The sequence below is a fragment of the Ranitomeya variabilis genome, chromosome 3 (genome assembly GCF_051348905.1).
Source record: "Ranitomeya variabilis isolate aRanVar5 chromosome 3, aRanVar5.hap1, whole genome shotgun sequence".
In the NCBI taxonomy this organism is placed as follows: Eukaryota; Metazoa; Chordata; class Amphibia; order Anura; family Dendrobatidae; genus Ranitomeya; species Ranitomeya variabilis.
The window spans coordinates 120,363,637-120,378,392 of record NC_135234.1 but is presented as its reverse complement, the minus strand read 5'-3'; the positions used below and the strand labels follow the sequence as shown (position 1 = coordinate 120,378,392).

The 14,756-nt window shown below is 44.9% G+C and overlaps 1 protein-coding gene across 1 annotated transcript in view; it reads left to right on the top strand.

Moving 5' to 3' along the window:
• The window catches only part of MBTPS2 (membrane bound transcription factor peptidase, site 2), a 110,806-nt gene that overhangs the window by 66,890 nt on the left and 29,160 nt on the right, over positions 1-14,756 (top strand). Inside the window, exon 7 of the mRNA XM_077294608.1 lies at positions 10,766-10,946. Coding sequence (XP_077150723.1) covers positions 10,766-10,946 — 181 coding nt within the window. The remainder of the gene's footprint in view (positions 1-10,765; positions 10,947-14,756) is intronic.

Sequence of the window (14,756 nt, the reverse complement as noted above, 5' to 3'; positions counted from 1 at the left end):
AAAATAAAGAATTAAAATAAAAAATATTGCTATACTCACCTCTCCGACGCAGCCTGGACCTTACCGAGGGAACCGGGAGCCTTCTTTGCTTAAAATGCGTGCGTTTACTGCCTTCCGTGACGTCACGGCTTCTGATTGGTCGCGTGCCGCCCATGTGACGGCGACGCGACCAATCACAACAAGCCGTGACGTAATTTCAGGTCCTGAATGCCTAATTCTAGGCATTCAGGATTTGAAAATTACGTCACGGCTTGTGATTGGTCGCGTCGCGGTCACATGGGCGGCACACGACCAATCACAAGCCGTGACGTAATTTTCAAATCCTGAATGCCTAGAATTAGGCATTCAGGACCTGAAATTACGTCACGGCTTGTTGTGATTGGTCGCGTCGCCGTCACATGGGCGGCACGCGACCATTCACAAGCCATGATGTAATTTTCAAATCCTGAATGCCTAGAATTAGGCATTCAGGACCTGAAATTACGTCACGGCTTGTTGTGATTGGTCGCGTCGCCGTCACATGGGCGGCACGCGACCAATCAGAAGCCGTGACGTCACGGAAGGCAGTAAACGCGCGCATTTTAAGCAAAGAAGGCTCCCGGTTCCCTCGGTAAGGTGCAGGCTGCGTCGGAGAGGTGAGTATAGCAATATTTTTTATTTTAATTCTTTATTTTACACATTGATATTAATCCCGATACCGATTCCCGATATCACAAAAGTATCGGATCTCGGTATCGGAATTCCGATACCCGCAAGTATCGGCCGATACCCGATACTTGCGGTATCGGAATGCTCAACACTACTGCTGATACCTATATAAACAAGATTACCTGGTATAGCAATTTCGCACTTATGTGTGCTTTTGTTACAAACTAGAGGTATCTTGACAGTTTGGGACAGCACACCTGGTGTGTATAACGACTGTTCCTACTATAATCTATCGGTACTATTCATTAATGGTACTTTACCATACAGGTTATATAATTGAGTACCTCTCTTGGGGTGACACTATTTGTTGTGTTTTTTGGTGTGTATTTTTTATCTGGGCATGTGTATGCCTTCAGTCTGCAACCTGTACTGACACATGACGAGGATGGGTCGCTGTTTGAATTATGTCAGTGACACAATTTTATCTTATTCTCCGATAAACCCTGTTAATTCAATCAATAAGAGGTAAAGAAACCATTTTTAGCCCAGAGCCTCTATTCTCCATGTTGTATTTGGGATTCTTCAGTCCTTGACTGTATAATGATGGCTCAGTGCTCATCACTTAAAGGGAACCTGTCACATCATTTTTAGCAGCTAAACTTTCCCCAGTGTGTATCACTAACACGTTCTTTTGAACCAAAACGGCGCCGTAATCATCTCCAAAAATAACTGTGTATATAGTTACATAGTGCCTTCTCTTTCTTTCAGTCATAGGGGTGGCACTTCATTTTCTTTCAGTCACAGGCTCGTCATATTGTCGATGCCCACACACTCTGAATGATGTGCCGGAGTGTGCTGACATCACGGGAATCTGCTCTAAAAGCCCGCGCTTGCACAGTGATGAGCGGCACCCTGCACATGTGCAAAGATGAGCGGCACCCTACACATGCGCAGTGATGAGTGGCACCCTGCACATGTGCAATGATGAGCGGCACCCTGCACATGTGCAATGATGAGCGGCACCCTGCACATGTGCAATGATGAGCGGCACCCTGCACATGTGCAATGATGAGCGGCACCCTGCACATGCGCAGTGATGATTAGCTCCCCGTGCTTGCGCAGTGACGAGGGGCACCCTGCACATGCGCAGTGATGAGTGGCACCCTGCACATGCGCAATAATGAGCGGCACCCTGCACATGCGCAGTGATGATTAGCTCCCCGTGCTTGCGCAGTGATGAGCTTCACCCTGCACATGCGCAATAATGAGTGGCACCCTGCACATGCGCAGTGATAATTAGCTCCCTGTGCTTGCGCAGTGATGAGTGGCACCCTGCACATGCGCAATAATGAGTGGCACCCTGCACATGCGCAGTGATAATTAGCTCCCTGTGCTTGCGCAGTGACGAGCGGCACCCTACTCATGCGCAGTGAGGGTTAGCTTCCCGTGCTTGCGCAGTGACGAGCGGCACCCTGCACATGCGCAATGTTCAGCAGATCCCCGCGCTTGCGCAGTGCAAGCAGATTAAAAATGTAAGTGAAAATAGTGTAAAGAAAAAATAATTTATTTTTATTTACTTGAATGAGCTGACTGTTTATACTCACAACTTGTAAGCTGTACTTTATCATTGTGGTTTGTCCTGATGAAGAAGTAGGTTTACTTTGAAACGTGTTGACGAATAAAAAAGCATTTAAACCTTTTTGGTCTCCTACTACGTTCTGGACTATTGGCAGCACGGATTTATATCCACTTCCAGTCCTACAAGTAAAAACTAGGCACAAAACTAACCAAAAAAGGTATAAAAGCAATCATGAATCGTCCCCTTAAGATACTATTTCTAAATTGGCTATATGAGCTGAAGTTGCATTTTTTCCTTTAGAGCAGGGAGGGGATTGCATCTCTAGAGTTGGATTGCTGCATTTACCTTCTCCATTGGAGATTTTGTAGAAGAATACATAATATGTAATGTCATAGTCCTTGCTTTGCACAAATACAACCTGATTTTCAGAAATCCTTAAGCCGCTGGCCTACAGTTATGTCAATGTAATTATCACGACTGACATTTTTCAAGTATTAATCAATAAGAGACCAATTCTGCTGATTCAGCTCCCATTCATTTAATTCACTTTCTTGCCCTCAGGAATTACTGCTGACAGTTTCCCTTTGGGAATACATTCAGAAATGACCGATGTTAATAGGAAAGGAAGGAATTTCTTTTCATTATTTTTATTGTAAAGTTATTTACAACGTATCACTGCAGTTTGGCATCTTGCTCCTGGAGAATGGGCTTTATAGCAAGCAACCTATTTCAGCAATTTGCATATTATATTTCCCAGAGGAGCATTGCACGGCGAATAAGCCTCCTTACCTTGACAAGCCAGAGCTGGCATGTCACTCTCCACAAGGAGAAACGTTACCCCTTAGACCCCAGTCCAGAGCCTCTCACCTAGCCAAATCAGTTCCCATGCATTGCACTGACGAGGGCCAACAGCCCGAAACACCGTGTCTGCGAACTGAGATACTGATTTGGCTTTTATTTTAAGTCATATTGCACGACTCGCTAAAGGGTTGATTGTGACTTGTAGGATTGCTACTTCCAACAGGTGGCGCTATAGAGTTAAGTCCTCTTTTTCTCAGAAGAGGCAATTTGCATATAGTATTAGACTAGAACATTATAAATAGTTGTCTAATGTGTTTCTAATATCACCAGAAGGAATGACTTGGATCCATAGCTTGCTTTATTAAGAACTTATCAGTAACGTTACCCCTGCACAAGCAGAGGTAGTGCAGGATTGGGCTGTTTAAAACATTATGAAATATACATATTCTGGCATTATCCTTGGTTCACTTGCTTAAATATTCAGCTTTTATTGAAATGCACTGTTAAAGGGAACCTGTCACCCCCAAAATCAAAGATGAGCTAAGCCCACCAGCATCAGGGGCTTATCTACAGCATTCTGTAATGCATTCTATAATGCTGTAGATAAGCCCCCGATGTATCCTGAAAGGTGAGAAAAAGAGGTTAGATTATACTAACGCGGGCGGTCCGATCCGATGGGCGTCGCGGTCCGGGGCCTCCCATCTTCATAGGATGACATCCTCTTCTTGTATTCACGCTGCGGCTCCGGCGCAGGCGTACCTTGTCTGCCCTGTTGAGGACAGATCAAAGTACTGCAGTGCGCAGGCACTGGGCCTCTCTGACCTTTCCCGGCGCCTCCACACTGCAGTACTTTGCTCTGTCCTCAACAGGGCAGACAAAGTACGCCTGCGCCGGAGCCGCAGCGTGAAGACAAGAAGAGGACGTCATCGTAACAAGATGGGAAGCCCCGGACTGCGACGCCCACCGGAGCAGGACCTCCCCTGGGTGAGTATAATCTAACCTCTTTTTCTCATCTTTCAGGATACATCGGGGGCTTATCTATAGCATTACAGAATGCTGTAGATAAGCCCCTGATGCCGGTGGGCTTAGCTCATCTTCGATTTTGGGGGTGACAGGTTCCCTTTAAAGACTAGGTAAATAAAAAGCTATATAAATGCACACTTGTAAACCTCATTGTCATCAGGGAGATAATTACGTTATCAAGGAGCTGACGTCCACAGAAAGACGAAATGTTCTCTGCGTATTTTCTCATTATCAAAGCGATCCTGACAAAAAGTTAAAGAGAATTGCTACTAATGTAGGCTGGCCGTCTCCAACCCAGACAAGAGACTGCAGACTGGCACAATAAAAATGTAACATTTCAGTGGCATTTCTACAGTAATCTGATTTCAACACAATCCATTTTATACCGTCAGGTCCAGAAATATTTGGACGTTCACCCAAGTTTTAGTTTTTGGCTCGAGAGTGAAACATAGTACATCCGGTTCTCGTTAAGCTATTTAGTCGGAGTCCTGTGGTGTGGGTGTGGTTCACCTATTCTGCCCAAGGAAGCCAGATAAGTTGAAGTGCTGTCTGTATTTAACATTGCAACATACAGTACAGACCAAAAGTTTGGACACACCTTCTCATTTAAAGATTTTTCTGTATTTTCATGACTATGAAAATTGTACATTCACACTGAAGGCATCAAAACTATGAATTAACACATGTGGAATTATATACTTAACAAAAAAGTGTGAAACAACTGAAATTATGTCTTATATTCTAGGTTCTTCAACTTAGCCACCTTTTGCTTTAATGACTGCTTTGCACACTCTTGGCATTCTCTTGATGAGCTTCAAGAGATAGTCACCAGGAATGATCTTCCAACAATCTTGAAGGAGTTCCCAGAGATGCTTAGCACTTGTTGGCCCTTTTGCCTTCACTCTGCAGTCCAGCTCACCCCAAACCATCTCGATTGGGTTCAGGTCTGGTGACTGTGGAGGCAGGTCATCTGGCGTAGCACCCCATCACTCTCCTTCTTGGTCAGATAGTCCTTACACAACCTGGCGGTGTGTTTGGGGTAATTTTCCTGTTGAAAAATAAATGATGGTCCAACTAAACGCAAACCGGATGGAATAGCATGCCCCTGCAAGATGCTGTGGTAGCCATGCTGGTTCAGTATGCCTTCAATTTTGAATAAATCCCCAACAGTGTCACCAGCAAAGCACCCCCACACCATCACACCTCCTCCATGCTTCATTGTGGGAACCAGGAGTCCATCCGTTCACCTTTTTTGCATCGCACAAAGACACCGTGGTTGGAACCAAAGATCTCAAATTTAGACTCATCAGACCAAAGCACAGATTTCCACTGGCCTAATGTCCATTCCTTGTGTTCTTTAGCCCAAACAAGTCTCTTCTGCTTGTTGCCTGTCCTTAGCAGTGGTTTCCTAGCAGCTATTTTACCATGAAGGCCTGCTGCACAAAGTCTCCTCTTAACAGTTGTTGTAGAGATGTGTCTGCTGCTAGAACTCTGTGTGACATTGACCTGGTCTCTAATCTGATTTGCTGTTAACCAGCGATTTCTGAGGCTGGTGACTCGGATAAACTTATCCTCAGAAGCAGAGGTGACTCTTGGTCTTCTTTCCTGGGGCGGTCCTCATGTGAGCCAGTTTCTTTGTAGTGCTTGATGGTTTTTGCAACTGCACTTGGGGACACTTTCAAAGTTTTCCCAATTTTTCGGACTGACTGACCTTCATTTCTTAAAGTAATGATGGCCACTCGTTTTTCTTTACTTAGCTGCTTTTTTCTTGCCATAATACAAATTTTAACAGTCTATTCAGTAGGACTATCAGCTGTGTATCCACCAGACTTCTGCACAACACAACTGATGGTCCCAACCCCATTTATAAGGCAAGAAATCCCACTTATTAAACCTGACAGGGCACACCTGTGAAGTGAAAACCATTCCCGGTGACTACCTCTTGAAACTCATCAAGAGAATGCCAAGAGTGTGCAAAGCAGTCATCAAAGCAAAAGGTGGCTACTTTGTAGAACCTAGAATATAAGACATAATTTCAGTTGTTTCACACTTTTTTGTTAAATATATAATTCCACATGTGTTAATTCATAGTTTTGATGCCTTCAGTGTAAATGTACAATTTTCATAGTCATTAAAATACAGAAAAATCTTTAAATGAGAAGGTGTGTCCAAACTTTTGGTCTGTACTGTATAGTAGAAGCTTTGTGATTTATTTATTTATCCATCCTTGAAAAACCCTGATGACACACTTTTGGCAAACTGGCAAATGGACCAAACAATATGACAAACGGATCTAAAACACTGATGAAACCGACACCATTTTTGGGCTAGTTGAAAAACAGACACCTGAGAGAGGCCTTAAATCAGGGGTAGGGAACTTCAGGCCCGCGGACCACCTTGATTACCTTTTGTCCAGCCCAAGGACAGATTCCCGGGCATCACAGTGCTTGGGCCAGCAGCTGTATCTTAAGGCCTGGTGGACCATTAACTACTTCTTACTCTGTTAGCACATGTACAAAGTGTTCACTACTGAATGCTGAGGCACAATGAAAGATTACGTCCTGACCCCAGTGCCAGGGTCAGGACGTACTTTTTGTGTGGAGTTAGCGTGCAATTTGTATAGCCCTTGAAGGATGGAATAAATATCCAAACGGGACCTAGCAGAAAAAAAATTCCCCACCCTTGCCTTAAACGGATGCTAACAAAAGATGCCATGTAAGTAGCATCCATTTTTCACCATAGGATTCCAGTGTAAGCGGATACCTTTAACACTTTCCAAAATGGTGTGTGAACGTAGCCTAATTAGTTCTGCATCTGTGTGTCCATCACAAAATTGGAACAGATCATTCTCGTCACGGGTTTACAATGACAGAGGGTAGCCAGAACACCGCAGCATCTGATTTCTCCTACCCCTGCACTGATTAGAAGCACTTCACGTCATATTAAGCAGTATAAATTTATTTTGGCAGTGCAGGGGTTAATCTTTGTAGAGAGCTCTTGGAGCATTAAGGCTCTCAGCTGTGTACTGGTAGCCACTCCCATCTCCTATATAATCTGGGCCCTGGCTAGCATTCATTGTCAGAGTAGCTTGTGCTGCATGGCTGGAGGTTGTTGGTTATTGTAGGAGAAGGAGTTTGGTGGGTTTATCTGTGACAATTCCCTTTCTTCTCCTACATTGATTTAACCCCATCCTCCACTCCCTGGTGCATTCCTGGTGTGTATATTTTTATATTGGTATTTTCCTTTCCCTGTTTGTCTTACCTTGTTAGTCTGATTGGTGTATTATGGTACACTACTACTCCCCACTTCCCTGGGTGAGAGAAGGGTACAGACTGAGGGAGGATTCAGGAGTTAAGGCAAGGTATGTGGCCCCGGCATCTTCACCATCAGAAGTAATTCCGGGGAGAAGGGCGAGCTAGGGTGCCCCCTAGCCTTAGGGACAGGGAAGGAGCCACTGGTACCGGGACACCTGAAAACAGTCCTGACAATTCTTCTCTGGAAAAACAATGCTGAGTGACTGCAAGCAGATATCTTGAAAACCTTGAAAAAAAGTTTTCTGTCATATAGGCTCCTCACAAAGTTACTTCAAATGTGATGTGGTCACTAAAAAAATGGTTTTTGTAAATTTTGTTGGAAAATGCAGAATTGCTGGTGAGCTTTTAACCCTTATAATTTTCTAACAAAAAAAAAATATGAATCAAAAATTGTGCTGATGTAAAGTATGACATGTGGGAAATGTTATTTATTAACTGTTTTGTCTGACATAACTCTGATTTAAGGGCATAAAAATTAAAAGTTTGAAAATTGCTAAATTTTCAAAATTTTCACCAAATTTCAGTTTTTTTCACAAACAAACGCAAGTTATATTGAACAATTGTTACCATTATCATGAAGTACAATATGTCACACACAAAAAAGCAATCCAGAATCAGTGGGATTCGTTGAAGCGTTCCAGAGTTATTACCTCATAAAGTGACACTGGTCAGAATTGTAAAAATTGGCACGGTCAGGAAGGTGAAAACAGGCTTGGAGTTAAAACCGCACCAGTCAACAAATTAAAATCTGCTGCCGGGTAGTTTATTAACCCTTCAGGTGCTTTTCAGGAATGAATGCAAAGTGGTATGACAAGATTGAACAATTGTATTTTTACCACCTAAATGTTGCTACCTTTTGAACAGGTCACTATAGCCTCCAGACTCTTAAGGCCGGTATTTGGCCATGAATTGTCATGGAAATTATCAGTCCCACACAATCATGATCTCAGGGTGCCAATGGGGTTAAAGAGGCCATCTAGTTAACTTTTCTCTTTTGTTTAAATTGAAAATGTTAACTAATTAATAGAAGTGCAAACCAACCACTGTACCCACATATGGATGGTCCTGATCGCTTGTATTTGGGCACCAGTACATTCATTTAATACTAAATTTTGTTGGGGGCTGTGGACCCCTCCAGGGCTCAGCATCATTGTCTACCTGTCTTTCCAAGCTTTCTGGGCTTAGCCCAGAGAGGTAAGTGCTAGGGACCATCCATTTAATAGGTACACCTTGATTTGATAGTGTGGCGTTTGCACATTTCATCAAAAAACGTTAGCTATGTACCTCATGTTTAACACTTACAGTGTGGTGATAGACACTGTGTGTTTGTGTATTGGCCACATAGTGCGTTTTGTACACCGGTACTTATTACTATGTGTGTTTACTTTCTGTTTTCCTTTTTTTGTGTACAGTTCTTCATTATACAGTGGACAGACTAGTATATCTTCATACCTGTTCCCTTTCCTTGAGAGACAAGGTCTACTTTGACACGCTGTAATATTAAGTCCTGTTTGGCATGTGGACAGATCCTCCTCGTTCCTGCACACAGAATAATTAGGCAGTACTTGACTGTAGATCGCTCATTCGTCAATATTCGAGCCAGCCACCACCTTTAAAGGGAACCTGTCTCCAGTTTTGTCATATAACAACTAGAACGATCACCTTATTCAGCGCCTGTGCTGTATTCCATGAATGCTTATTTAACGCCTTGACTCCCCCCGTATACATCTCAAAAAAGCTTTTTAAGTACTCCAACTCTGTATGGTAATCCTGTCGGTCCGGGCCGCTGGGTGTGGATTTGGGCCTCTCCATCCCTGCCCTCGGCTGTCGCTCGCCATCATCCTTCTATAATTGACATGGATGATGCCTCACGTTATCCACATTGCTGGGTGAAATCATTCGCCTGCGCACAGAAATCGAAGCGCGTTCCTGCACACTATGGTTTGCCCTACTGCAGAAAAACACCATTGGAGGAAAACCTCCACTAAACTCAAAAAAAACACCAGAACACAGGCATGCTTACCTGTTCAAGGCCTCCAACAATTGCACTACCCAGGGTGCACCAGGCCCAAGTAAAGATAGCAAACAACACAGGTGCAAATAATACCGATGCAGCCAACCTACAATCAGGAATTGGCTGCTTGGAGCACCCATGCAAAAAAATAGTCTGTATGTGGCATGTTCACACAGGACTGCAAAGTATATGGTGAAAAGCCTATTAATGACGCCATAAATATAGCGGGCTAACCATGATGCATCCTGTGTGAACAGAGGCCACAGTGTACAGAGCCATCTAGGGCCCAGGCGCACCCTGGAAAAATGTACAGTGCACCAAAAACATAACAATGTATGCAAGGTATTGGTTGATATTATGGCCACAATATTGAAGCTGCCAACCCACGTCAAGGGTCCTTGTATCTTGGCAGTCCTAATCTAAAAAAACACCATTGGAGGAAAACCTCCACTAAACTCAAAAAAAACACCAGAACACAGGCATGCTTACCTGTTCAAGGCCTCCAACAATGGGCCCTAGATGGCTCTGTACACTGTGGCCTCTGTTCACACAGGATGCATCATGGTTAGCCCGCTATATTTATGGCGTCATTAATAGGCTTTTCACCATATACTTTGCAGTCCTGTGTGAACATGCCACATACAGACTATTTTTTTGCATGGGTGCTCCAAGCAGCCAATTCCTGATTGTAGGTTGTCTGCATCAGTATTATTTGCACCTGTGTTGTTTGCTATCTTTACTTGGGCCTGGTGCACCCTGGGTAGTGCAATTGTTGGAGGCCTTGAACAGGTAAGCATGCCTGTGTTCTGGTGTTTTTTTTGCCCTACTGCAGGCAGAGCGGAAAACATAAGTGCGCATGCGCCTGTGGTAGGTCAAAGCATAGTGTGCAGACGCTAACCGCGAATTCTGTGCGCAGGTGCAAGATTTCGCCCAGCAATTTGGATGATGTGAGGGGTCATCCTCATCAATTTAAGAAGAAGGATGGCGAGCAGCAGCCTGGGGAAAGGATGGAGAGGCCCAAAACCACACACCGACTGACATAGCGGGAGAACTTAAAAAGGTTTTTGGGTGGTATAGAGGGGAAGTCAGGGTTATATAGGCATTTATGGAATGAGCTGAATAAAGTGCTAGTTTTAGTTGATATATGATAAAACTGATGACAGTTGCCCTTTAATGTGGCTCCTGATCCTTCAAAGCTTCAGCGTCCTATACCACGTAGGGCTACTGTAAATTCATGTCTGCTTTAGAGTTCACTAAAAGGATGATAGTTTTGTCTTTTAGTTCTTTGATCCGTAACAAAAGAAAAATGTTGTAGGCCATACAGACATGTATTCATAACTGTCTTCATTGAATGATTTTTTTTCAATGCCATTTTTTCCTTTAAAGGAATCTCCAGCAAGTGGACCAAGAGGTTTGTTTGTCCGAGACATCATAACTCACATTCAAGACTGTCCAGTGAGAAGTGTGGATGATTGGCATAAATGTCTATCTGACGTCTCCTTAAAGCCCCAATCCGGCTTCTGCGTCACCACTGCAAGTCTCCAGCAGCTGCATTTCCCTAGCAGAGGTAGAATAACAAGTGCCAAAGCATCAGTCATTAAGAAAAACACTGTGTTAAAATTGTCCGAGGGACAAAACCTTTGTGAGTGTTCCTGATAGATTTTGTCATGCTGATTTCAGAAATGACTTCTGATTTCTCCTATCACGTAAGTTTTTGAGAAATGATACGAAACATTATAACTCTGACAGCAGCATTTAAATGCACTTCCGGACTCCGGTCCAGAAATACGCACACTGCTGACCCCCGTCACGTGATCGGGGGTCATCGCTGCATTACCATCACACCCAGAGGTCTCCTCGAGACCTCTATGGTTGTTGATGGCAGATTGCTATGAGCGCCACCCTGTGATCAGCGCTCATAGCAAACCTGTAATTCAGCTGCATAGAGGTGATCTGAGCATCGTCTCTATGTAGCAGAGGCGATCGGGCTATGGCAGCTTCTAGCATCCTATGGAGGCTATTGAAGCATGCCAAAAGTAAAATAGAAAAAAAAAGTGTTTAAAAATACAAAAACATAAAAGTTCAAATCACCCCCCTTTCACCCCAATCAAAATAAAAGAAAAAATCAAACCTACACATATTTGGTATCTCCGTGTTCAGAATCGCCCAATCTATCAATAAAAAAAAAATTAACCTGATCGCTAAACGGCATAGCAATAAAAAGAAAAAAAACAAAACACCAGGATTACATTTGTTTGGTTGCCTCGACATTGCATTAAAATGCAATAACGGGCAATTAAAAGAACATATCTGCACAAAAGTGGTATCATTAAAAACGTCAGCTCGGCGTGCAAAAAATAAGCCCTCACCCGACCCCAGATCACGAAAAATGGAGTCGCTACGAGTCTCGGAAAATTGTGCTTTTTTTTTTTTTTTTTTTTTTTTTTTTTTTAGCAAAGTTTGGAATTTTTTTCACCAGTTAGACAAAAGAGAACCTAGACATGTTTGGTGTCTATGAACTAGTAATGACCTGAAGAATCATAATGGCAGGTCAATTTTGGCATTTACTGAACTTAGCAAAAAAGCCAAACAAAAAAAACATGTGTGATTGCACTTTTTTTGCAATTTGACCGCATTTGGAATTTTTTTCCCATTTTCAAGTACACTACATGGTAAAACCAATGGAGTCGTTCAAAAGTACAACTTGTCCCTCAGAATATAAGCTCTCAAATGGCCAAATTAACCAAAAAATAAAAACGTTATGGCTCTGGAAAGAAGAAGAGCGGAAAATGAAAAATCGAAAAAAGCTTCTGTCATGAAGGTGTTAAAAACCTTACGTGATACAGACTTTTGGAGCACATATTCGTGTTCAGCATATCAAAATCTTTAAGATACAATAAAATTTTCTCAGGGGACAAGAACTTCCCTGAAATTTGTTTCACAGTGTTATTTGTTTTTTCGCATTTCTATTTTGAGGTGTACTTGTCACATCTTTGTTTTCTCCTTCGCCTCATTGGGGGACACAGGACTCTGGGTGTATGCTACTGCCGCCAGGAGGCTGACACTAAGTAAACATAAAAAAAGGTTTAGCTCCTCCTCCGTCGTATACACCCTGACACTGGCCGAAGGCGATCCCAGTTTATGCTTAGCTTCTGAAGGAGGCACAAGTCTGGTTTCCAGACTCTCCATATTTTTCCTCTTTACATTGGAAATGAGATAGGGGTCCGATCTCCCTAAACCAATAACGGGCGAGCACGTGGAGGCGACAACGTGGGACCTCTTGCCGGACTCAACCCTGACCACCCTAAGGTAACGAAACCCTAGGCTGTACAGGTGCATATGGACTGTCCGTGCGGCCTCCACTGCATCACCAATGCTCAGACAGCGGTGATGGATGGAGGTGGACGGTCCCTCTCCTCATCCCCTGAAGGGAAGATGGAGTTAGGGTGCCTGCACCGTCCATTGAAATAGCCCCCCTCTGACCTTACGCTCCATCGCGTGGGGGGGGGGGGGCTGGGAGGGTTCCTGCAGCAGCAAACATCCCTGGAACAGCGGGAGCTGCGTTTTTGTTCTGCCGTTGTCAGCGTCATTCCGCGGGGATCCCGGCGCCTGGTCCGCCCCCTTCATCCTTGTGCAGGTCCCGGGTAATTTTTTGCTCCCGGTGTCTGCCGTGCCAGGCCGTGGGCGTAAGTCCCGCCCCTTCCGGTCACGTCATTGGCCGACGGGTCCCACCTCCCTCTCCCTGGGCGAACGCTGGAGGGGAGAAAAATCTAGGCCCCGGCTTCTCCCGTGTTAGGCCGCTGGCGGAAGCCCCGCCCCTTCCAGCCGTGTCATCGGCTGCAGGCCCCACCTTCCGCATCCCGGGAGTGAACGTGGGGAAAAATTTAGGCCTCGGCTTCTGCTCCCCATAGGCCGTGGACTGGAAACTCCGCCATTTCCGGCGGGACCACCCACCAAGGAAGCGCTCCTTTTTAAAGGAACAGCACGGTTGCGTCGCCCTGTGATAGGTTCCACAGGACGGACGGGGACACAAGACTGGGGTAAGTGCTACTCCCTTCAGCCTGACATCTGCCAATCTAAAACGCTGTTTATAGCATCAGCAGGATCACCATGTCTAGAGGGATCAAGTCTCACACGGTTTTATATACCGCATGTGTAGCCTGTCGGTCCGCTTTTCCCAGAGTAATCATCTCTGTGAGGCCTGCGATTTCGGACGCGCTCAGGAACCCTCCCCTGCGACTCAGGTAGAAACTGTAGTTTCTCCCCCGGAATGGGTCATGTCCTTGTCGCAATCTATGGCATCCCTAACCAAGGCAATCGAGTCCCTTCAAACCCTGGCTGGGGCCAGGGACAGTGGTTCCTCTACATTGGAGAGGTCTTCCGACTTGCTGGAGCCTCCGGCCTGCAGGGGCCGCGCTCTCACTAGGCAAACGCGGGGGAAGCAAACCCACACAGCGTCTTCCGGTCCATCAGGTGCATCTACATCCTTGAGTTCCGCCTCTCGTTCACCCTCACCAGCGGAGATTAGTGAACATGGTTCAGACTACAATTCTGAAGGGTCCCTCAATTTTGAGGCACCTGATTATCTGGAGTCAGTAGACAGCCTAATTGAGGCCATCAACCAAACCCTGGGTATAGAGGACGAATCTACCTTGGCCTCGGGTCATAAGGTATCGTTCAAGAGGATCAAGCAGCCTCATAGGGTGTATTCCACTCACCCTGAGTTTGAGGACTTAGTCCAACATCACAGCGAGCATTCGGATAGGCGTTTCTTGGGACAAAAGCTCTAAATACAAGATCCCCTTTTCGCCCCTGAGCTGCGTAAGAAGTGGGCAGAATCCCCGTCAGTAGATCCACCGGTTTCTCGTTTGGCCTCTAACACGCTGTTATCTCTTCCCAACGGCTCCTCTATTAGGGATCCAACTGATCGGCTCATAGAAAGTTTGGCCCGTTCAGTTTTCGAGGCTTCAGGTTCAGCCCTCTCGCCCTCTTTTGCGGTGACTTGGGTAGCTAAGGCCATGATATCTTGGTCAGAATCTTTAACTAAGGCTCTATAGGAGAGGGACCTACTAGCGGTATTGACGGAGATGTCAAATCAGATAGCTCTAGCTGCCGCAAACGCAATTGCCATTCGATGGGCTCTTTGATTGAGAACATGGCAGGCGGATTCTACCTTGAAAAAATCCCTTACAACTCTCCCATATAAGGGTGGTCGATTATTTGGGGAAAAACTGGATCAGCTCATTTCTGATACCACAGGGGGAAAAGCAATTTTCTCCCACAGCAAAAGATTAAACAACCCTTTTGTTGCCAGTTTCAGGCTCGTGTCAAATCCTTTCGTAACTCCAGGTGGACTCCAGCGTCAAACCCTGCTGGC